Genomic DNA, 23,705 nt, shown 5'->3' on the forward strand with positions numbered 1-23,705 from the left:
CCTCTGTGCTGCAGCTCTCCGCAGTCTTTCCCCATAAATAATATTCAACTATTTTATTCTTCCTACCAAGATGATGCAGAGCAGGACTACACATTTTCCTACATTATATTCCATCTGCAAAGTTTTTGCCCACTCACTTTTTTTTAAAAAATAAACATTTTATTGAGGTATTTTTGGTACAGAAACAACAACGAAATAGACAATATACATGAAACCATAAACAGTGCAAAAGCCGTTTACCTTTATAGGTCTCCCCCCGCTGACAATTTTCTGCAGGGAAGTCGACGAACGGTTGCCACCTCCAGGTGAACCCCAATAGTGAACCTCTCAGGGTGAACTTAATTTTCCCCATACAGAGAAAGCTAGCTATGTCCGATAGCCAGGTCTCTGACTTCAGGGGCTTTGAGACCCACCATGCCAATAGTATTTGCCCACTCACTTAGCCTGACTCAGGACTCTGACTTCGGGGGCTTTGAGACCCACCATGCCAATAGTATTTGCCCACTCACTTAGCCTGACTCAGGAGGAGGTCTCTCCCATTGTTCATGCGCCACTTACTGATCCATGGCCAACTTCACATTGCCTCTCTCCCACTCTCCTATATTTAAAACAGGACAGTTCTGCCCTGGATACAGTACAGGAAGAACTAGAAGGTTGTGTCAGAGCTGACAAAGCAAGTTTTCTGTTCATTTATACTTCCAGTTTCTGTCCCCTCTCTCCAGAGCCCGTTGTCTGTGTGTATGATCCCATGGTAAATGGTCTTCTTCAGAACCTTACCTAAATATCCAGCATTCACATGCAAGCCCAGACAATGAGCATCTGCAATCTACTTGTGGCACGGTGGCTTACTGGTTAGCATTGCTGTCTCAAAGCTTACAAGGGGATGAGAGAGAGCTAGCTAAGGTAGACTGGGAGCTAAGACTTTATGGTGGAACAGTTGAGGAACAGTGGAGAACCTTCCAAGCGATTTTTCACAGTGCTCAGCAAAGGTTTATACCAACAAAAAGGAAGGACGGAAGAAAGAGGGAAAATCGACCGTGGATATCTAAGGAAATAAGGGAGAGTATCAAATTGAAGGAAAAAGCATATAAAGTGGCAAAGATTGCTGGGAGATTAGAGGACTGGGAAATCTTTAGGGGGCAACAGAAAGCTACTAAAAAAGCTATAAGGAAGAGTAAGATAGAGTATGAGTGTAAACTTGCTCAGAATATAAAAACAGACAGTAAAAGATTTTACAAATATATAAGACAAAAAAGAGTGGCTAAGGTAAATATTGGTCCTTTAGAGGATGAGAAGGGAGTTTTAATAATGGGAAATGAGGAAATGGCTGAGGAACTGAACAGGTTTTTTGGGTCGGTCTTCACAGTGGAAGACACAAATAACATGCCAGCGACAGGTAGAAATGAGGCTATGACAGGTGAGGACCTTGAGAGGATTGTTATCACTAAGAAGGGAGTGATGGGCAAGCTAATGGGGCTAAAGGTAGACAAGTCTCCTGGCCCTGATGGAATGCATCCCAGAGTGCTAAAAGAGATGGCTAGGGAAATTGCAGATGCACTAGTGATAATTTACCGAAATTCACTAGACTCTGGGGTGGTCCCGGTGGATTGGAAATGAGCAAACGTGACGCCACTGTTTAAAAAAGGAGGTAGGCAGAAAGCAGGAAATTATAGGCCAGTGAGCTTAACTTCGGTAATAGGGAAGATGCTGGAATCTATCAAGGAAGAAATTGCGAGGCATCTGGATAGAAATTGTCCCAGTGGGCAGACGCAGCATGGGTTCGTAAAAGGCAGGTCATGCCTAACTAATTTAGTGGAATTTTTTGAGGACATTACCAGTGCAGTAGATAACGGGGAGCCGATGGATGTGGTATATCTGGATTTCCAGAAAGCCTTTGACAAGGTGCCACACAAAAGGTTGCTGCATAAGATAAAGATGCATGGCATTAAGGGTAAAGTAGTAGCATGGATAGAGGATTGGTTAATTAATAGAAAGCAAAGAGTTGGGATAAATGGGTGTTTCTCTGGTTGGCAATCAGTAGCTAGTGGTGTCCCTCAGGGATCCGTGTTGGGCCCACAATTGTTCACAATTTACATAGATGATTTGGAGTTGGGGACCAAGGGCAATGTGTCCAAGTTTTCAGATGACACTAAGATGAGTGGTAAAGCGAAAAGTGCAGAGGATACTGGAAGTCTGCAGAGGGATTTGGATAGGTTAAGTGAATGGGCTAGGGTCTGGCAGATGGAATACAATGTTGACAAATGTGAGGTTATCCATTTTGGTAGGAATAACAGCAAACGGGATTATTATTTAAACGATAAAATATTAAAGCATGCCGCTGTTCAGAGAGACTTGGGTGTGCTAGTGCATGAGTCACAGAAGGTTGGTTTACAAGTGCAACAGGTGATTAAGAAGGCAAATGGAATTTTGCCCTTCATTGCTAGAGGGATGGAGTTTAAGACTAGGGAGGTTATGTTGCAATTGTATAAGGTGTTAGTGCGGCCACACCTGGAGTATTGTGTTCAGTTTTGGTCTCCTTACTTGAGAAAGGACGTACTGGCGCTGGAGGGTGTGCAGAGGAGATTCACTAGGTTAATCCCAGAGCTGAAGGGGTTGGATTATGAGGAGAGGTTGAGTAGACTGGGACTGTACTCGTTGGAATTTAGAAGGATGAGGGGGGGGATCTTATAGAAACATTTAAAATTATGAAGGGAATAGACAGGATAGATGCGGGCAGGTTGTTTCCACTGGCAGGTGACAGCAGAACTAGGGGACTTAGCCTCAAAATAAGGGGAAGTAGATTTAGGACTGAGTTTAGGAGGAACTTCTTCACCCAAAGGGTTGTGAATCTATGGAATTCCTTGCCCAGTGAAGCAGTTGAGGCTCCTTCATTACATGTTTTTAAGGTAAAGATAGATAGTTTTTTGAAGAATAAAGGGATTAAGGGTTATGGTGTTCGGGCCGGAAAGTGGAGCTGAGTCCACAAAAGATCAGCCATGATCTAATTGAATGGCGGAGCAGGCTCGAGGGGCCAGATGGCCTACTCCTGCTCCTAGTTCGTATGTTCTTATGTTCTTAAAGCGCCAGGGGCCCAGATTCGATTCCCACCTTGAGTGGCTGTATGTGTGGAGTTTGCATGTTCACCCTGTGTCTGCGTGAATTTCCTCTGGGTTCTCCGGTTTCCTCCCACAGTCCAAAAATGTGCAGGTTAGGTGGATTGGACATGGTAAATTTCCCCTTAGGGCAAGGTTACAGGGTGGCGGATAGGGCCTTTCAAAGGGTCAGTACAGACTTGATGGGCCAAATGGTCCTTTTCTGAACTGTAGGGATTCTATGAAGATTATACTTGGCTACAAAAGCAAAATAAAAGTTCGATCCATACTTCCTATACTTCTCCTCTATTGATACAGGCACATTCTTGAACAGTGGAGATAGAATTATTGGATAGCAATCCGTAGCGAGCACCCAGCGGGTCTCTCCTCCAGTCGAATCAAGGGATGCTGGAGCCAGAGGTCTAGTTCTTTTTTTAAACAAACATTTTATTGACGTATTTTTGGTATAGTAACAACAACCGCCCCCCCCCCCCCCCCCCCCCCCCCCCCCCCCTGCCCTCCCCCACCACCGTCTGCTGACGATTAATTTCCCGCAAAGACGACGACGAACGGTTGCCACCTCTGGGTCAGGTGATCAGCCTAGTTTGGGGGGAGGCTCTGCCCCCACCGCCGATCAGCCATCCCCTTTTTTAGGCCCGTCTCCAGCCCATGCTCCGCACCTCCACCGGTCCATCCCCAGGCAGCCCCGCCCCCAACCTCCTCTCTGTCCCTCAGCCCAAGTCCCTCCCTCGTCAGCAGAACATTCACCCCCCTTCCCCCCTAGTAACAATACCCTGTAACCCAACCAAACATATGCACACCCTCCACTGCGCTTCCGAGAGCTAGCTTGACCAGCTAGCTTGGTGGCCCCCATCCCCGGCGTCAGATAGACTCCCACCTATTGTTCCCTCCCCACCACCCCACCACACAATTGCCCAACAGAAAAACACCAAGGTCAAAACAAGCACACCTCTATCCCCCAACAGTGCAAATGAAAACCTTAACTCACTCAGCTCTACCGCTGTTTCCAAATCAATGCAAACGGCATTACAAACATATTCCATGAAATGCGAAGCGAGGAACTTTTACAAAAACAGAGAAACAAAAATAAAAAATAAAAACATGAACATTGCAGCCAAGTTCAAAAGTTCTCAATCCATCACCAGCCCTTTCTTTTTCGCAAAGTCCAACTCGTCCTCAGGCAACTCGAAGTAGAATTGCTGATCCTCATGCGTGACCCAGAGACGGGCTGGGTATAACAGTCCAAACTTTACCGTTTTCTTAAAAAGCCTGCTCTCCTCCTGGCCACCTCTCCACTCAGGTCGTGGTAAACCCGCAGGATGCTATTGTCCCATTTACGGCTCTGTGTCTGCTTGGCCCACTGTAGAATGCGCTCCTTATCCAAGAACCTGTGGAATCTCACCACCATTGCCCTGGGGGGGGGGGGGGGGGGGGGGTCTCCCATTCACGGCTTCCTCGCGAGTGCTCTGTGAGCTCTAACCACCTCCAAGGGCTGGGAGAATGCAGCATCCCCCAGCAGCTTCTCAAACATGTCTGCGATGCATGCCCCAGCATCCGTCCATTCGGACCCCTCCGGGAGCCTGACGATTCTTAGGTTCTGCTGGAGGGACTCATCCTCCACCTTCTCTAGGAGCTTCTTCGGCTGGTCCCTCAGCATCCCCACTTCCAAATCCACCGCAGTTTGATGTTCCGCCTGCTCAGCCAGCGCCTTCTCTACCTTCTGGATCACCCGATCCTGGGCATCCAATCTATGCTCCAACCGTTCAATCGACTCTTATCGGGTCCAAGCAGTCCCGTTTCTGCATAGCAAAGTCTTCCTGAATGACTTGCATCAGCTGCTCCATAGCCTGCTGGGTCGACAAGCCAGAGGTACGAACCTCTGCCATGCTGTATTCTGTTGCAGCTACAGCCCAAGCCTTCTCTATCTTTTTGTTTCTGCCCTTACGAACACTTCTAGTCCTTCTCTCCATGCACTGAAGTGGGAATTCAGGAAACAATTGCCACTAACATCAGTTTTACAATTCAAGTCCAAAAAGGTCCAAAAGTCCGACCAGAGCGGGAGCCACCAAATGTGCGACTTACTCCTTCATAGCCGCCACCGGAAGCCAGAGGTCTAGTTCTACCACACCCACTGTGCAGGATACTCATTTTGAAGAAGGACAATTGCTCATTAAATAATGACAAAGGTCTTGCAGGTCTTTTAAATCTCTGGCAACTGCAGAATCCTTAAATAATTACCTGGAATCTTGTTATTTTTCCTCTGATTTATAGTTATGACACACAAAGTAATACCTGCAGTCCGACTGTACAATTACACAGCAGGGGACAGTCATGGAAAAATGTTACAATCACTGGTTGCTTCAGCAGAGAGAGATTGTTAAAGGCAAGCACAGGAAGGATCCAGCTAATTTAAGGCCTAATCCAGTACTTAATGTAGTAATAAGGATAATTATTGAGACTTGTACATGTTTATAGAGTCTGAAATGCAGTAGACATTAATTGCCAAATAATGAGGTTTGGTGTGGACCATAAACTCAAAGGAAATTTACTAATCTGAGAGTGATGCACATCAGAAGCACTGTGCATTCTAAGACGAGGATGTCTGGGCTCGCTGTAATCAGAGTGGAAGGAATACCAGTCCTCACTGTCACGGAATCAAGCTGAAATGCCAAGTCCTCTTATTCTGAACAACTATTCTAAAATACATCCCGTCTGACTGCAGTTATTTTGAGGGATTACTTTATGCTGAAAGTTCTACTGGAGTCATTTTCCTCCTTAAAGACTAGGTTCACACTGATTTGAGAATGATTTAACCTTGGGTACAAATAAAACAAACATTATTCTTCATGTTTAAACAATCAGTCAATTCACACAAGGCCTCTCCAATCTAGCAAAAATATTGCACTTAGTGTCGCAACATGTTCCCAGATATACCAATGCATTTTATGGCCAAGTAAATACTTCTGAATCGAGTCAAACTTGTAATGGATGAATCAGGTAAGCCAATATGAGCACAGCTAACTTCCACAAACAGAAAATGAGAGAATGACCAGATAATTTGTTTAGATAAATATTGACCAGAGGAACTCATGTGCTCCTTTTTATATAATACTGAGTGACCTTCTGCATCCAATGGGTAGCATGGCTATCTTCTATTTTAAATTTTCTTGTTGCGAGCATCCTATTGATTTCGAACAGTATTTCCAATACAACCCCCCCCCCCCCCCCCCTCCCCCCCCCCCCCCCCCCCCCCCCCAATATCTTTCACTAACCAGAAGCTCATTAGCAGCTGTTAAATCTGAGCATGTGTATTATGGAGCAGTACCACGCTGCAACCAGATTGAACAAACACTTAATCTTCAAACATAATCCACGTCTGGATTGGGCTACATCACAACTCCAGGTCCCTAATCTCAAAGAAGCGGTTGGTTGGGGAAAGTACCTCGGCTTTATTGTGTCTACTCCTGACTAGTTTCAAAATAGTGTTCCCTCAATCCATGGGCAGCAATCTAAATTCAGAGAAGGTGCAGCTAGGGGCCAACATCCCATCATGTGGCAGACAAATGTAACATTGTGGTTTTATGCATTGTAATGGCATCACTGAAGTGAGTATATCCAGGGGAGCTAATGTCTATTGTAAGACTTGTCCCAGATTGCTGAAACACCAGGTGGAACTTGTGCCACGTACGCTCGTGTCTGTGGTTCTACATGGGCCCAACCAGCAGCCTTTAGAGAGAGGCTGTTAAAGACCAGGCAAATTTCAAACTTATTAAACTTTTCAAAGCAACAACATGGCGCCCCCTCTTTGCAGCAACGCTGTGGGATTCCATCAGGCAGTTCTCTTCTCAACCCCAATCTCCATCAACACCCACCCTGGACCTACCCCAGAGCTACTGGCAGAATCAAAGTCTTGGAATTCGTGGACATACCTAGATCACCTCAATGCACTGCTTATAACAGGAGCAGAGGTCAAATATTGAGCAAGCCTGTGCCATAGGCACACAGGAATCATTCCCTGCATACAAATGGTGTTGACAGCAGCCCAAACAAATTTCATCCCACGTCATACATGCCCTATTGTATCACATCTTATTAAAGCACAAGGCTATAATTGATTCAGTCCACTTACACAAAATGGTTTACAGCTGCTCATTTACAGTTCCTGAGCTGGAATATCTTGTGATAAAACAGAGCACATTAGCTCGACAGTGAGAAACAAACAGTCGTCACACCCTACTGAGCCTCTGAGTAGGTCTGAACATTTTGATATTAGAAAACCCCAAGTAACTTGCAGTGTAAATAGGTGAAGCAGCTGGAGATTGGCAGCTGGAGGTGGTTTGTGGGAAAATGCTGGCAGACAAGAGCCAGTAATGACCCTCTCTGGGGATCAGGCTTAAAGACTATGAATGAAAGGGATTGCTTCGAACCCCATTTAAAATTAACTGATGTTCTGGGTCAAAGGATACATGGAATAAATTAATCTTGCATTTTCCCAGTACTGAGAAAAACAAGATAATCAAGTTAGACAAAAGACTCCGCATGACAGCCTTCGATCAGACTCATTAGTTCAGACATCAAATAGCAATTCCCTCGCATCTTGTATTAACAATTCTATTAGCTCACTGAAATGCACAACAGATTCCTCATATGTACTCAACCAGAAAAAACACTTTAAAAAGGATGTTTACATTGCAGTCCCGAGTACATTAACTACAATTCCAAAACACATCTGCTCACTGAAAGAGAGGAATTTCTTATCATCGCTCAAAGATTTCCTACGGCTTGTATGAAATCTCTCACCAACCCAAGCTGTCGTTTCTAGCCCATGCCAACAGCAGGTAAATCAGATAAGATCAAAGCACTTAACTTAAACACAAAGGCAGCAAATAGTTTTTAAAATATAGGCATCGCTGGCATTTACTGCCCTTCCAGAGTTGCCTGGAGATGATAGCGGTGGGCTGGCTTTCTGAAGCACTGCTAGTGGGTTTGATACAACCAGGTGGCTTGCCAGTCAACTGCTGAGGTCAGTCAGGCTTCAATCATTTGAATGGGACTGGAGTCACATTAAGTCCCAGACCGAGAAAGGACTGCACTTCCACTTCCCCTAAACAGCAGACACTGTATGATTTACCTCACAACAGCGACAGCAGAAAATATTAATTTTAAAAAGAGGGGATTCATTTAGAATGATCTGAAACTTTTGCATCGCGACCTATGCTCCTGGTGCTGGCGGCTGAGACACACACACACACACAGACCACCCCCAACACCACTGCAAGTGCTGGGAGCAGCGCATGCCATGGGTATGCCAATAGTATGGGACAAATATACAAAGAAAAATCTATTTTAAAGACTTACATTTCACCTGCAGTTACCATCCGTGTATGTGCCAAACATAATGTTCAGCTCACAAGCCCTACAACTGCGATCGGGCGGCATATTAAAAATATCGCTTTATACTGGAATGAGCTCCCATTACTGGTGTAATGATGACAAACTGTTGGAATGCTGATCGACAAAATAAATGCTTCTGGGAATTTAGTTTGCTGATCCCTATTCTTAATGGTACATGGCACCTTTTATTCACGTGGCACTAAACGTTAACCAGAATGCACAGAACTGCACCTAATGCAGAGCAATGAGAAATTTACAGAGGAACTGCATTGACCTTCTGCTCAGACCCTGCAGAAACTTAAAAGCTTAAATCAGACTGGTCTGCATTTTAATTCTTCAATATTTATACCCCACAGCTTCAAGGATCATATCCTCCAGCCCTTTCCCGTAAGTATGTTTACTTTTTCTAAATACTGGAGATTTATGTTTACTCTATAGTTATAACCAGATACGGATTGTTTAAATTTGCAAAGTGGAGTCACAGCCTCAGTTTTCAGTGTGGCAAATGTCCACGAGTTAATCAGGGCAAACATGCACTTAGTGACTAATAAATCTGCAACATCGCGACTTGAAAGGATTTCAGTCCAGGAGCAGCTAATCCAGGAAACTGACATGGCGACAAGTGATATGATTGTTGTCTTTAGGATTCTAAAGGGATAGATCAGGGGTGGGCAAACTATGGCCCGCGGGCCGCATGTGGCCCGCCAAAGGTCTTTATGCGGCCCACCAAGATCAAGTCATTAAAAAAAAAAATTTTTTTTTTTTAAATAAGGTTAATGGGAGGGGGGGGGGGGGGCTGTTGGGTTACTGATATAGGGTGAATACGTTGACTTGAATAGGGATGATCATTGCTTGGCACAACATCGAGGGCCAAAGGGCCTGTTCTGTGCTGTACTGTTCTATGTTCTATATGAGGTGCCCGGAATCATAACCGGGTGAAGCGCCATTTTTGAAAAGTAGAGAAAAAGAGGGCTAAAGGCAGGATGCCGCCGGGGGAAGCGCTGAGGACTATTAATGAATATACTATGAAATGGAAGCTTGCAGGCTTTGTAGCTGGTCTGAATGATGGTATTGGAACATGTACTATGAGCAAGAGTATTTCTCACTCTCATTTTATGCATTACCTCCTTTCTCATGAATGTGAATATTTACACAGGACGTCGATTCTGAGACACTGTCACTGGGAAATTGTGAATTTCTGAATGTGGCCCTTGCACGGAAAAGTTTGCCCACCCCTGGGATAGATAATACCGACCATGACGAGCTGTCCCACCTTATCCAGAAAAGTGAGTGGGGACGTAGCTTGCGCTTGGGGTGGTGGGTGAGTTCAAACCAAATCTATGGAAACAATACCTCAGTGACCAAGTGACTCATGAAGGAGGTGATTTGTAGGGACCAGATAGGTTAAATCTGTTGGTCAGTGGACTTGTGTAAGGAGCCACAGTGCCAATTGGTGCATAAATTCTCCCCCTCAGTTGAACATTGCTGCAAGGTTAAAATTGTCTGCATGATCGGTCCTGCTTACTAAAGTAGGTCAAAGAATTCCAGAAAAGAGGTGCAGAGTGCCAGTAAAATGTTTTTCTTTTACATTAACTGATAAAAGGCATCTACTATTCACACTTTACATTGTAAACCATGAAGTGACTTTATGCTTCCGGCGAGAAGACGCAGGGCAGATGTTCTAGATTCTTGTGGGAACTGATAAATTAAAGTCCAATAGCATGCAAGGGTGCCGCAGACTCTGCAGGACATGGGCTGAGATTTAAAACAAAGCAAGATGTACCTACTTCAAAAAGGGTGTGGAGTAGACTGTTGAGGGACAAGTGGGGACATATTTAAGGGCGAATGAGTGAGAATGCGAATGGAGCACTGTTCATTTTTCAATTGCACTAACCTTCCGCCACAGAAACACTTTAGAAAGGTAGCTAACATAGATTTTCCCAGTGACAGTGTCTCAGAATCGACGTCCTGTGTAAATATTCACATTCATGAGAAAGGAGGTAATGCATAAAATGAGAGTGAGAAATACTCTTGTTCATAGTACATGTTCCAATACCATCATTCAGACCAGCTACAAAGCCTGCAGGCTTCCATTTCATTTTCTACTTACAAAGCCTAGTGGCCCAATTTGCAAGTTCCTCCAGAGGAACACTTTCACAGACCTCTTCCCTTCCTCATCACCAGAAATTCAAAAGACATTCAAGATCTTTAAAGACAGAAATGCAATGACTCTCACAGTGCGGCACCACATTCTAGCACTACCTCAAGGTTCACATTCCCCTTGTGAATGGACCGAGTACCTGGGTATAGCTGATAAAAGAGACATGCTGAAACTTTTGTCTTGGACTCATCAGAACACTTAATACTATCTGAGAAGAGAATGTTGACTAGTTGGTAAGTGGACTCTGATTGGTAGGTGTTGCTATGGAGAATGCTCTAGTTGTTGGTAATAGACAGATAACTGCAAAGCGTCGTTCAAAATTCAAACCAGGCAGCTTGACCCCGATTGGTCGAGGCATTGTCCTGGGAATGAATCAGTAATTGAATCACTTATTTTGTTTGGCTGAAACAGGAGCAACGTGTGTACATGTTCTTTCTGTCTGAAAAGAACAGGGCCCTGTGTATTAATATATTACGCATAAACATGCTACACAGAGTTCGACTGACAATCTTAACTTGTTGTTCGGTGTAATTGCTAGCATGCTGAGGATTATTTACTAAATGTTGTCGGATCGCAGAATCACATCTAATGTTGGACAATATATTTTGGGTTTTACCAGCACAGGTTGGTTGGGTGCAGATACCGAGAGAACGTGCAAACTCTACACAGACAGTGACCCGGATCCGGGATCAAACCCGGATCCTCGGAGCTGTGATGCAGCAGCGCTAACCACTATGCCACCTTGCTGCCCTTTCAGGTTAAATCTTCAGTTGGGTCCTGATGGTGTCAGAATGGAATGTGAATCTGTGCAGGATCCCGCTGGCTTCAGCCAGTGTGCTTGTTGCTTATCCAGTGGAGCAGATCTGTCAGATCCTGACAGATTTCTGGTGGGTAACCCGAGGGGGGGGGGGTTTATAATTGCACACACGTCCAGTTATTGCTGCGTGGCAGGCTTAAAAATCATGCTCTGTCACGCCATAGGACTGTGGGATGTGTCCTTCATTGGTGGTATGCTAACGTACTTAGAAATTTCACAACTTAAAATCTGACTGTTTGAAAAAAACACATGTCAAATTAGTATCAAGAATACTTAAACTAATTTTGGGTTAATTATAAAATTCTGTTCTGTTAATTAATGAAATTTATCTACAATTTCCAAAAGGAATTTGCTAAGTTACCGTGTAGCAGATTAATAATGTCAGAGCTTGAAGTCAGGGGACAAGTGGCAGAATGGATTGCTAGCTGGATGCAAGACTAAAAACGGGGAATAGGGGTAAAGGGTAGCTACAGAACTACAGCAGAAGGTGGGAAGTGGAATCCCACATGGAACAGTGCTGAGACTATTGCTGTTCACAATTCGTACTAATGGTTTGGGCTTTAGAATCATAAACAATTTCTAAATATGAAAACTCCAAATTGGGAGGGATAGTCATAGTGGGAGACTGCAACAAACTAATCACTGCGCCACAGAATGAGCAAATAAATGTTAATGCAGGCATATGTGGGGAATTACATTCTGCTGAGAAAAATAAGGAGGTCACAAATTAATTGGAAAGTAAGAATGTAAATTGTGTAGAAAAGCAAAGTAATCTGGGAGCACAAAACACATGTTAATAAGGCCATTGAAAAGCAAAATAAACACCAGGGTTTATTTTTAAGAGGGATAGAACTGAAAAATAGAGAAGAGATGTTCAACCCGTACAGAACCTTTGTTGGTCTTTTGTACAGTTCTGGTTGCCATATTATAAAAACAGTAGAGACACACTGGAGGGGGTTCAAAAATGTTTTACGAGCATGATATTCGCCCAGCATTTTGTACCCACCCCTAATTGCCCACGGGAATGTGGTAATAAGCTACCTTCTTGAACCACTGTGATGCAGTGGTTCTAAGTGGTTTCTAAGCTCCACTCCCAAGAATCACTTTTAAAAACATTCTCTTGCAATAAGGGTTTCCATTAGCAGGATGCATTCTGAAATCCACTCCACATTTTCCAAAGGACTCTTGAACAATGCTTCCGCTCCACTTAGAATCCATAGAATCCCTACAATATAGGAGGCCATTTGGCCCATCGAGTCTGCACTGACACTCCAAAAAAGTACCCTACTGAGGCCCACTCCTCCACCCTATTCCTGCAACCCTACCTAACCTGCACATCTTTGGACTGTGGGAGGAAACCGGAGCACCTGGAGGAAACAGACACTGACACGGGGAGAACGTGCAAACTCCATACAATCACCCAAGGCTGGATTCAAACCAGAGTCCTTGGCGCTGTGTGGTAGCAATGTTTAAACTGTGTTTTTTCGCCTATAGTAAGACATCCCGAACTGTAAGATCACTTTAGAAACCAAGCTTCTCATGAGCCAATCCCTTCTCAGCTTTGTCGCCTATGAACGTTATCCTATTATATTTCCAAGTTTGTAGACCCAACCGCTCTTCAGTTCCTCTGGAGCTTGCATTCTATTGCTTTGAGCAGAGCTATGAAAGCTGCCTTCTCACACTCTCCTAATCTCCAATTGTTAGCAGATCTGTGGGAGATATTCCCTATCTGTCAGTCTAACTACACTAACTGCCCTGACTTTCAGTTAAAACTAGAACAAAAGAAAGTTTTTTTCCCTTACAAGGGCCTCTAGTTTCCAAGCAACTATCTTTATTCTTCACGCCATTGCTCGCTCTATTACAGTTGTAACTTAACCAACTCCCACACACGCCTTGTTCCAGCATGAATCTAATGATAGGTCCCTTCCAGGCCCAGAAACATTAATAATAATCATCTTTATTAGTGTCACAAGTAACACAGAAATATTAATAATAATCATCTTTATTAGTGTCACAAGTAACATTACAATAATTTTTTAAAAAAAAATTTAGAGGTACCCAATTATTTTTTTTTCCAATTAAGGGGCAATTTAGCATGGCCAATCCACCTATCTTGCACATCTATGGGTTGTGGGGGTGAAACCCACGCAGACACGGGGAGAACGTGCAAAATCCACATGGACAGTGACCCAGGTCCGGGATTCGAACCCGGGTCCTCAGTGCCGTAGGCAGCAATGCTAACCACTGTGCCACCGTGCTGCCCCACACGACAATGATGTTACTGTGAAAATCCCCTAGTCGCCACATTACGGCGCCTGTTCGTGTACTTCGAGGAGGAATGCAGAATGACCAGTTTTTTTAACAAGCACGTGAGGAAACTGGAGCACCCAGAGGAAGCCCATGCAGACACAGGGAGAACATGCAGGCTCAGCACAGAGAGTGACCCAAGCCAGGAATCAGACATAGGTACCTGCCGCTGTGAAGCAAGTGCTAACCACTGTGTTAGCACACCGCTCATTAAACCCAGCTAAAACTATACCTTATTTCTAATGTTTACCAATACAAATAGAAATCCCTTAAAACTACCTTTGTTTGATATAGTTCTAAATCAGGATAATGTGCAAATTAGAGGGGTGTCGTTCCCATGCCGCAGCTGCCCTTATTGCTGTGTGACCAGTTTTATTCTCCTTTCTGTCGCGATTTTGCTGAAGGACACCAATGAACCAGATGTGTTCTGCCAACAATCCAGTAGTTTCATAATCACCATTACCAAGAGCAGATTTTTATTCCTGATTTCAATTAATTGAATTCTCCCAGCTGCTGTGGTACGACCTAAACTCATGTCCCAAATTCAGGCCTCTGGATTACTAGCCCATTACCATGTTACCTGGGACTCTGGTGCTGTGAAGCAACAATGCTAACCACTGTGCTACTGTATCCATTTGGGCAACACAGTAGCACAGTGGTTATCACTGTTGCTTCACAGCACCAGAGTCCCAGGTTTAATTCCGGCTTGCGTCACTGTCTGTGCGGTATTTGCACGTTCTCCTCGTGTATTCGTGGATTTCCTCCGGGTGCTCGTTTCCTCCCACAAGTCCCGAAAATCGTGCTTGTTAGGTGAATTGGACATTCTGAATTCTCCCACCGTGTAGCAGGGTAGCATGGTGGTTAGCATAAATGCTTCACAGCTCCAGGGTCCCAGGTTCGATTCCCGGCTGGGTCACTGTCTGTGTGGAGTCTGCACGTCCTCCCCCTGTGTGCGTGGGTTTCCTCCGGGTGCTCTGGTTTCCTCCCACAGTCCAAAGATGTGCGGGTTAGGTGGATTGGCCATGCTAAATTGCCCGTAGTGTCCTAATAAAAGTAAGGTTAAGGGGGGGGTTGTTGGGTTACGGGTATAGGGTGGATACGTGGGTTTGAGTATGGTGATCATGCCTCGGCACAACATTGAGGGCCGAAGGGCCTGTTCTGTGCTGTACTGTTCTATGTTCTATGTGTACCCGAACAGGCGTCGGAATGTGGCGACTAGGTGTTTTTCACAGTAACTCCATTGCAGTGTTAATGTAAGCCTACTTGTGACAATGATAAAGATTATTATGCCTATTGCGAAAGGATGAACATACTCAAACTCTTTTCTCTTGAAAAGAGAGGGCAGAGGGTGGTGACTTGTTGGGTCTCTTGAAAATTATGAATGGCTTTAATAAAGAGAGATTGTTTCCATTAGTGAGCAAAAGCAATTCTATAGGTCACAAATATGAGACCGTCACCAAGAAAATAATTAGGAAGTCCGTGCAGGGGGTTGGGGCTGAGAGTGTTGGCAACAGCGCCGCTCCAGATGGCCCAGGTAAATATCCTGCGCATCCGGCAGTGATGGTAACGCTGACAATTTGGAGGCTGTTGAGGCAGCATTTTAAGCTGAGGGCAGGGTCAAGAGAGATACCCATGAGGGAGAACCATAGGTTTGAACCAGGGAAGTTGGATGGTTTCGGAAATGGGAGGAGAGGAGAGTCAGGGTATTAAAAGACCTGTTCCTGGGAGGTCATTTTGAGGAGTTGGGGAAAAAATATGGACTGGGGCAGGGGGAAGTATTTAGGTACCTGCAGCTCCAGAATTTAGCCAGGAAGGAGGTTCAGAACTTTCCGTTGGCGCCGGCCTCCACGTTGTTGGGAGAGGTATTGACGACAGGAGGAATAGAGAAGGAGGTGGTGACAGTGATCTATGGGAGGATTTTGGGGGAGGATCTGGGAGCCTTGGAGAGAATTAGCACCAAATGGGAGGAAGATTTGGGGGGAGGTTATGAAAGACGGTCTGTGGTGTAACGTGCTCCGGAGGGTAAACACCTCAACCTCATTCATTGAAGGTAGTGTACAGGGCACACCTCAAGAGGGCAAGGACGAGCCGACTCTTAAGGGGTGGATGTATGAGCACTGTTGGAGGAGCCCCACTAACCATGTTCACGGGCGCAATTCTCCCAAAGGGAGACAAACAGCCGACACCGGAGTGAAACCCGGAGTGTTTCACTCCGGCGTCGGAGGCCGCGCCTCGCCCCCTATTCTCTCCCCCCCCCCAGGAGCGGCGGTGAATTCAGAGCGCCCGGCCTTGACGCTTGCGTCAAAGCGGCCCGCCGGTATCATTCACCCGGCCCTCCCGCGATTATTCCACCCGGCATGGGGTGCGGAGAATCGCGCCCCACATGTTTCGGTCCTGTCCGAAGCTAGAGGGGTATTGGAGGAAGGTTTTTAAGGTCATCTCAGGGTAGTACATCTGAGTTTGGAGCCAGGCTCCCTACAAGCCATTTTCGGGGTGTTGGACTGGCCCGGGCAGCAGGCAGCTGCGGGGCAGATGTTTTAGCCTTCGCCTCGCTGATTGCCTGGAGGTGGATCCTGTTGGGGTCAGCTTTTCTGCCCTGTGCCTCAGCTTGGCAGGAGACCTGACACTCAAGAAGGTGAAGTTTGAGCTGAGGGAGAGGATGGGAGGGTTCTACAATAACGGGCATTGTTTATCATGCACCTTCAAGAATTGGACATCCGGGGGGGGGGGGTTCAGGTTGAGCACAGTGTTTGTGGGCTGACCAAAGAGAATTATTTTGTTTCATTTGTAATGTTTGGATTTGTATGATGGAGGGGATGCTGTTTGGGGGACTGATACTGTATTTGTTATTGTTGCTCATCTTTTGTTGTGTATTTGATGAAAATGTGGAAAATGAGGAGAATTTAAAAAAAGTTTAAACAAAAAAAAAAGAAAATGATTAAGAAGCTTCTTTTACCAAATAAGAATGTGAAACTCACTACCACAGGGAGTGGTTGAGGTGAACAATACAGATTGACTTAAGGGCAGGTTAGATGAGCATGAAGGGGAAGGGAACAGGGAGGTTATGTTGACAGATTTAGATGAGAAAGGTTGGAAAGAGGCTTAAGTGGAGCATTAACGCTGGCATAGACTATTTGGGCTCTCTGGCCTGTTACTCTGCCTATTATTCAATGTGAAAATTTAATTCCAAATCACTCAAGATATTTAAGAAACAGGCACAATTTGAAATGTACTTTCACAATGTGAGGTGGGTTTGGTTTGTTGCCCTTCACTTAATTCAATCTTGTCAGAGTCAGAAAGTGATTAGAACAACACAATCAATAAACTGTTAGATTACCCCAACGCTTACTTCCAGTCCTCGTCAATTCAATGCCATTTTTTTTTTCCAGGGTGAAATGGCCTTTCTGCGGTTCATGCTGCTGACAGGGTTTGTGGACTCTCTTTCTCGTCAGTCAGTTACAGCAGCATCTGGTTCCCACTGCAGTCTCCATCAGCGGTCAGCATTCTCCGCTGCCAGGACAAGCAGCATGTTGGGAGGGCCCCAGAGAGCTGTTACATTCGACAAGCTCTTGGTTAACATTGGGAATGACTTCCGTCCGGATACAGGCAGGCTTGTATGCAGAATTCCTGGGGCTTATTATTTTGCCTTCACAGTTGGAAAGTATCCAAAGAAGATGCTGTCAGTCATGCTGGTGAAGAACGGGTATGAGGTTCAGGCAACGGTCTTCGATGAACATCGGCAAAAGAATCGCAAAGTGCAGAGCCAGAGCTTGATGCTGCAGTTAGACATAGGAGATAGTGTCTGGCTATTCCTCTATGGTAGCTCAAAGTATGCTCTGTACAGTAACGTAGGGACATACACCACCTTCACTGGCTACCTGGTCTATCCAGAATTGCCACCCTACTGGCTGGCCAACAGTTTGCCTTCAGTCAGCACCACCTCCAACTGCTCCCATTCCAACTCTAAACCTAAAAGAAACCAATCCTCTCTCAACTGCCTAACAGCACCTCAGCCAAAGGACAGCCTTCGTTCTGCATTTTCCGCAGCCAGAACAAGGTCACTGCTCGGGGAACACACACAGCATCTGCCACATGAAGCAGTGACGTTTGACACTGAATACATCAACATTGGCAAACATTTTAACAAACTGAGCGGCTTCTTCACGTGCCAGATCCCAGGCGCCTACTACTTCTCCTTTAATGTTGGAAAGCATCCTTTTAAGGCCATTTCGGTCAAGCTGATGAAAAATCTCAGTGAGGTGCAGGCCATGATTTTCAACGAAGATGATTCTCAGCGGAGGGAGATGCAAAGTCAGAGCATAATGCTGCACCTGGGGACCGGTGACAGAGTGTGGCTGTACAGCCAGCAGCACCAGCGCTTTGGTTTGTACAGTAACCATGGCAAGTACATCACCTTCACTGGATTTCTTATTTACCCAGACATTCTCGAGCCACGGGAAACTGTGTAAAACCACTCAACAGTAATGGAATAAATACTACAGAACTCAGCTTTAATTCCAAATGTCTGCAGCATTCAGTACATCTGAAACCCAGCTGAATTTTATTGCAACAGTACCCAACCAGAGGCTACTAGTTTAGCATTTTTGACTGTTTTAGAATCATAGAATAGCACAGCACAGAAGCACGTCATTTAGCCCATCACATGTGGTAGCTCCTTCAAAGAGCAACCCAGTTACTCCCATTTCCCCATTATTTCCATAAGGCCCTGCAATTTGTTTCTCCTTCAAATACTTATCCAATTCCAATTTAAAGGCCAATATTGAATCTGTATCCACCACCAGGCAGTGCAATCCATACCCTAGCCACACACTGCATTAAAAATACTTTTCCCTCATGTCACCTCTGGTTCTTTTGCCAGTTATATCTTTGTCCCTTGGTTTTCAACCTTCTGGGAACAGCTTCTCCTTACCTAATCCATCCATTCATGATTTTGAACAGATCTATCAAATCTTCTCTGCTTCTGTCTCTCCCTGTAACTAAAGGCCTCATCCCCAGAACTAGCCCAGCAAATTTTCTCTGCATCCTCTTGAGAGTCGTCATGCAATTGGGCAGCATTTGCTAAATAATCCTGATTGTGCCAAGAATAACAGTGCAAACTGATTTACGATTATCAGTCGGGTTTGTAGTGTGCTACTTACGCATGCTAGGGACTACATATTTTCACACACTGGGCCCTGTCCTTTGCAGGCATAAACAGCATGTTCACACATTATACCTTTTTCAACCAAGCAGAAGATTTAGGGACATCCAGTCCTTGGTTCATTCCTCATGGCAATCATGACCGATCAGAGTTAATCTGCCTCATTTGAATTTGAGAAGTTTGATAGTTAACTATTCCCTGCTGCATTCTTCATGGCAACACCACTACCAGTCAAAGCCTGCCAATCTCACTACTCATGTAGTATAAACTGTTGTTTGCTTTGCTATTGATATTTTTGCAGCAGTCCTAATGAGTGAAAGACCAAAAGCTTCGACAGCATGTCGCTTTTTTCAGAAATAAGCAAGTTCTGTACTACCAAACGACTATTTCATCATTCTTTTGAGCTATCTCATTATTATAGAAACAATGTACTGTCACTGGGATCAAGCACAAGAATTTGTGGCTGCGCTCTCCAGTAAGATGACCTGAGCCATGCAAAACTATGAAAGATTTAACCTAGAAACTCAGTCAAACTGACACACGGTGATCCAACATTGGCTTTACCATAGTAAACGCCCTCAGAGAGTTCACAGCAGTTAACAAAATCTGACACCAAGTCACACAATGGGATATCTGGAGAGATGACCAAAAGTTTGAACAAAGTAGTAGCTTTTAAGAGGCGTCTTCCAAGAGGAAAGAGATGCAGAAATGCAGAGAGGTCTAGGAAAGGAATCCCAGAATTTAGCTCCCAGTCGGCTGAAAGCTCGACCAATATTGGTGGAGTGAAAGAAGTGGAGGGTGGAGGAGGGGTGCACTCAGTAGCACAGAGCCATGTATGGAGGTGTTGTAATATAACGGAGACAGTGGCGCGGTGGTATTGTCACTGGAGACCCAGGATAATCCTCAGAGGACCCAGGCTCGAATCCTACCATGGCAGATTGTGAAATTTGAATTTAATAAAAATAAGAGTCTAACAATGCCATTAAACTATTACCGATTGACGTAAAAACTAATGTCCTAATGGAAGGAAATCTGCAGCCGTTACCTGTGACTCCAGACAAACAGCAATGTGGTTGACGCTTACATGCCCTCTGTAATGACCCAACAAGCCACTCGATCGAAAGGCAATTAGGAATGGGCAACAAATGTTGGGCCAGCAGCACCAACGTTCCATGAAGGATTTTTAAAATATTGCTATGCAGACCAGAGATTACAACCCGAGGTCTGTGAGAAGATCAGTCAGAGATGTGGATTCTGGGCCAGGTGTCAGGAGTACTGAAAAGATGGGGTTGTTTCAGCTTACCTTGTCTGTATGTGAAGAGAGATGCGTCACAGGTTTCTTCTGCGACATATCCCAGAGAATCACTGACTTGTCAGCAGATGCACTGGCCAGAACGGTCCTACCATACATCAAACACAGATAGCAGCACTGGCATTAATGGCTTCAAATCCAAACCTTACTCTTTATTCAGGCAATCAACAATAAATGACCCGGTGGTGAATTATTCTGTATTTTTGCTCTATCACATTTGGTCCATTAAAGTACTTATGTGGAAAAAAAATGAAAACCAGGAATATTCACATTGTTTTAGAGCTACAATTACCAGTCAGCTGTGTGAATATAGGACACATATTCATCAATCACACATTTCCTCGCTGACTACTGGTTACTGAGTGAACTGACCACTTCCTCACTAGTTAACAGCACTAACCCATGCTCTACTTCCCTCCCTACTGGTTAATAACACTAAGATGTCTATTTCCTCATTTCCCCTCCAATTAATCATGCCAACTCACCAATTTCTCCTCCAGTTACAAGCACTAAACCCCGGATTTCCTCGCACCCCTCCAGTGAATAGCACCAAAGCCTGAATTTCCTCGCACCCCTCCAGTGAATAGCACTAACCCCTGCATTTTCTCAGTCTCCTCCAGTTACTAGCACTAAACCCTGAATTTCCTCGCTCCCCTCCAGTTACTAACACTAAATCCTGAATTTCCTCGCTCCCCTCCAGTTACTAGCACTAAACCCTGAATTTCCTTGCTCCCCTCCAGTTAGCAGCACTAAACTACACAGACAACAGAAGGAAAATAAACCAACAGCACCATCTTCTGGCAGTCGGTTAGATTTGTGCTTCTCCTGTTAATTCCCCAGAACCATTAATCTGACAGTTCAATTACACAGACCCACATCAGTGGGAATGTGAAAGTGCAAGCACAGGAACTCACTATCGAACACAAGTATTTGAACAAAAAGAAGAACATAATCAAATTTTAATATAATCACAGCTTTAAAAATGTGAAATGTAATTTTTATATCAAATAGTGACACCTTGTGGTGAAACAGAGTGCTGTGTGTCAAACATACAAGATTGTAAACTCAGCCAGTGAGGGCAGTATTTGCATTTATTTTATTACTCTACATTACAATTGGAATACCCAATGAAGAAAGTGGCAATATGGCAATGTAAGCATTACCTGATGTGTCTGTTCCATGAAAGGTCAAGAACCGCATCAGTGTGTCCATCCTCTCCTTTCCCTGCACTTGCAGCACCCTGAAATAATAAATTACCATTGATGAGAAATTTCAGGCTTACTTCTCACCAGTTGATTCCCTGCAGAAGCAGTACAGTTTGGCTATTTAAATGAACAGTTAAGACTGTTTGTGTCCACATCAGGAGACTTGTGCACGGATGAAACAGCCAGCATTAAAGAACTGCACAATAGAAACAAGCTGTATAATGGGGAGATGCCAGGATCAATACTTCAATTAAATGACCTGTGTTCAGGCTGGGGAAAGAAGAGTGGAAACGGGCAAGGAACTGGTCGTGATGCCAGACTCCCTCTTGGCATCACGAACACACGGTGTGACACTGAAAATCAAACAAACTCTGATTAACAAACAGGATGAGGATTGAGCTGGCTACCTGTGGACTCAGATAGTAGGGCCGTCCTCGGTGATTAATCAGTCAGCCAGTATGCACAAGTAGCAACACGGAGCAAATGCTCACACTCCCGAGTTGTCACAGTATGTGAACTATATGGTCTCCTCAATACCTTTCTGCCTTGCTTCTTTTTCTTTGCTTTCTTGTTCCCCAGGCTGAAGACTGGTTCCAGACAATCGACCACATCCAGATTCCACACATCAATCACAGGAGTCATGTTGCCCACTGCAGCGTAATTCCCTACAAGGAGAAAAATCTGATCAGGAGTCGAAGGTGGGGGGGAAAAACGGGACATGCAGTTAGCGGTGGAACAGCAACTCAGAGAATGGCCAATGAATGGGACACAACACCCATCAGAACGGGGGACAGACAAACAAAGCCTGAGGGAACATAAAAAGTCCGAAGCCGTTTTTAAAGCAATGATAAGTAGCAAAACGCACAGAAATTGGAGTTTGAAAATAATGAAAGAATCAAGAAAGAAAAAGGGAAATGGAGATCAGGCAGAAAATACTAATCAAAAGAACTGGTTGGTGAGGGGCAACACGGTGGCAGAGTGGTTAGCATTACTGCGTCACGGTGCCGAGTTCCCAGGTTCGATTCCGGCTCCGAGTCGCTGATCGTGTGGAATTTGCACATTCTCCTCGTGTTTGCGTGGGTCTCACCCCCACAACCCAAAGATGTGCAGGGTAGGTGGATTGGCCACATTAAATTGACCCTTAATTGGAAAAAATGAATTGGGTACTTTAAATTTATACAAAAAAGAAAGAACAGTTTGGTGGAGGGGAGCGAGTAGGTCACAAGGATGGGATGCAGCTTTAGCTAGCTGGTGAAACACAGAAACATAGAATTTAGGAAATGGTGGAGGCCATTTGGCCCTTCGAGCCTGCTCCGTTGTTATAATCACAGCTGGTCATCCAATTCAATAGCCTGGTCCTGCCTTCCCCCTCAACGGCCAGGAATTTGCCAACACACTTCTAGGCAAGCTCTGGGATTGGGCATTAGCTGGGGAGACAATGTTCCAATGTGCTTTCACTTTAATGGCCAAGATGTCAGCTTACATAGCCTGGGCTTTGACCAACACAATGACTAGAAAATTCCACTACAACTATTCAACCAATTAGGCAACCACTCAATGAAAATTCCTTTGAACAACGTCCTCCCGCAACATACCAGTTAGTGCTTCTGGATTCGGGTCAAAGTTGAGCCATTCGACACACAGCGGGTAAGCAGGTAGCAGCACATCATGATGAACATAGAGAGATTGTTCCTCCTGGTTATGAACTGTAATAGACAATCATTGAGAGTGTGTCAAACAGTGAACAACATTGAGGAACATCCCCCACCATAAACATAGACTCGTGACAACCAGCTTCTGACACCACACCTTTCTTAGTCTACATCACAACATAGTAACCAGAGCTTTGCACTCTGCTGCTTCCCCCACCCCCCTCACCCACCCACCTGAACCAACCCCCATCATTTAAAACAAATCTGGTATAGGACTTACAAATGATGCAATGCAGCACCAGTAACCAACACCAGTGGAGTCAGCAACTCTGCATACATGCAGTTGAATGAAAAGACTTATATTTATATAATGTCGTTTACAACCACAGGATACCTTGAAGCATTTTACAGCCGATGAAGTATTTTTGAAATGCAGTCACTATCAGAAAGGCAGCAGCCGTTTTGAGTAGAGCAATGTGATTCTAATCAGCTAATCTAATTATTTTGAAAAAGTGATGTCGATTGGGGGATAAATATTGAACAGGACACCGGGGGGGGGGGGGGGGGGGGGGGGGGGAATGAC

At 44.8% G+C, this 23,705-nt stretch overlaps 2 protein-coding genes across 5 annotated transcripts in view; one reads left to right on the top strand and one right to left on the bottom strand.

Moving 5' to 3' along the window:
- The window catches only part of pwp1 (PWP1 homolog, endonuclein), a 44,462-nt gene that overhangs the window by 14,742 nt on the left and 6,015 nt on the right, over positions 1-23,705 (bottom strand). For both annotated transcript variants that reach the window (XM_038780627.1, XM_038780628.1), the window contains 4 exons: positions 23,066-23,176; positions 22,008-22,135; positions 21,429-21,505; positions 20,257-20,353 (listed from right to left, as the gene is read on the bottom strand). In XM_038780627.1, coding sequence (XP_038636555.1) covers positions 20,257-20,353; positions 21,429-21,505; positions 22,008-22,135; positions 23,066-23,176 — 413 coding nt within the window. The remainder of the gene's footprint in view (positions 1-20,256; positions 20,354-21,428; positions 21,506-22,007; positions 22,136-23,065; positions 23,177-23,705) is intronic.
- Positions 7,829-18,307, top strand: c1qtnf13 (C1q and TNF related 13). Of its 3 annotated transcripts, XM_038780629.1 has the most exons (4): positions 7,829-7,951; positions 8,864-8,894; positions 11,426-11,555; positions 17,182-18,307. In XM_038780629.1, the coding sequence occupies exons 1-4, from the start codon at positions 7,939-7,941 to the stop codon at positions 18,259-18,261; spliced, it is 1,254 nt and encodes a 417-aa protein (XP_038636557.1). In that variant the 5' UTR covers positions 7,829-7,938; the 3' UTR covers positions 18,262-18,307. The 3 variants fall into 3 exon arrangements, with proteins under 3 accessions (XP_038636557.1, XP_038636558.1, XP_038636559.1); XM_038780630.1 differs by lacking the exon at positions 11,426-11,555 and having other exon boundaries at positions 7,845-7,951; XM_038780631.1 differs by lacking the exon at positions 11,426-11,555 and having other exon boundaries at positions 7,908-7,951; positions 8,864-8,898.

The sequence above is a fragment of the Scyliorhinus canicula genome, chromosome 20 (assembly GCF_902713615.1).
Source record: "Scyliorhinus canicula chromosome 20, sScyCan1.1, whole genome shotgun sequence".
NCBI lineage: Eukaryota > Metazoa > Chordata > Chondrichthyes > Carcharhiniformes > Scyliorhinidae > Scyliorhinus > Scyliorhinus canicula.

What these genes read in the sequence shown, in the direction of transcription:
- c1qtnf13 (XM_038780629.1), top strand. An exon ending in ATATCCTCCAGCCCTTTCCC is followed by an intron (nt 8,895 to 11,425) that starts GTAAGTATGTTT and finishes CTGCCCTTTCAG; the next exon opens with GTTAAATCTTCAGTTGGGTC. An exon ending in CAGATCCTGACAGATTTCTG is followed by an intron (nt 11,556 to 17,181) that starts GTGGGTAACCCG and finishes TTTTTTTTCCAG; the next exon opens with GGTGAAATGGCCTTTCTGCG.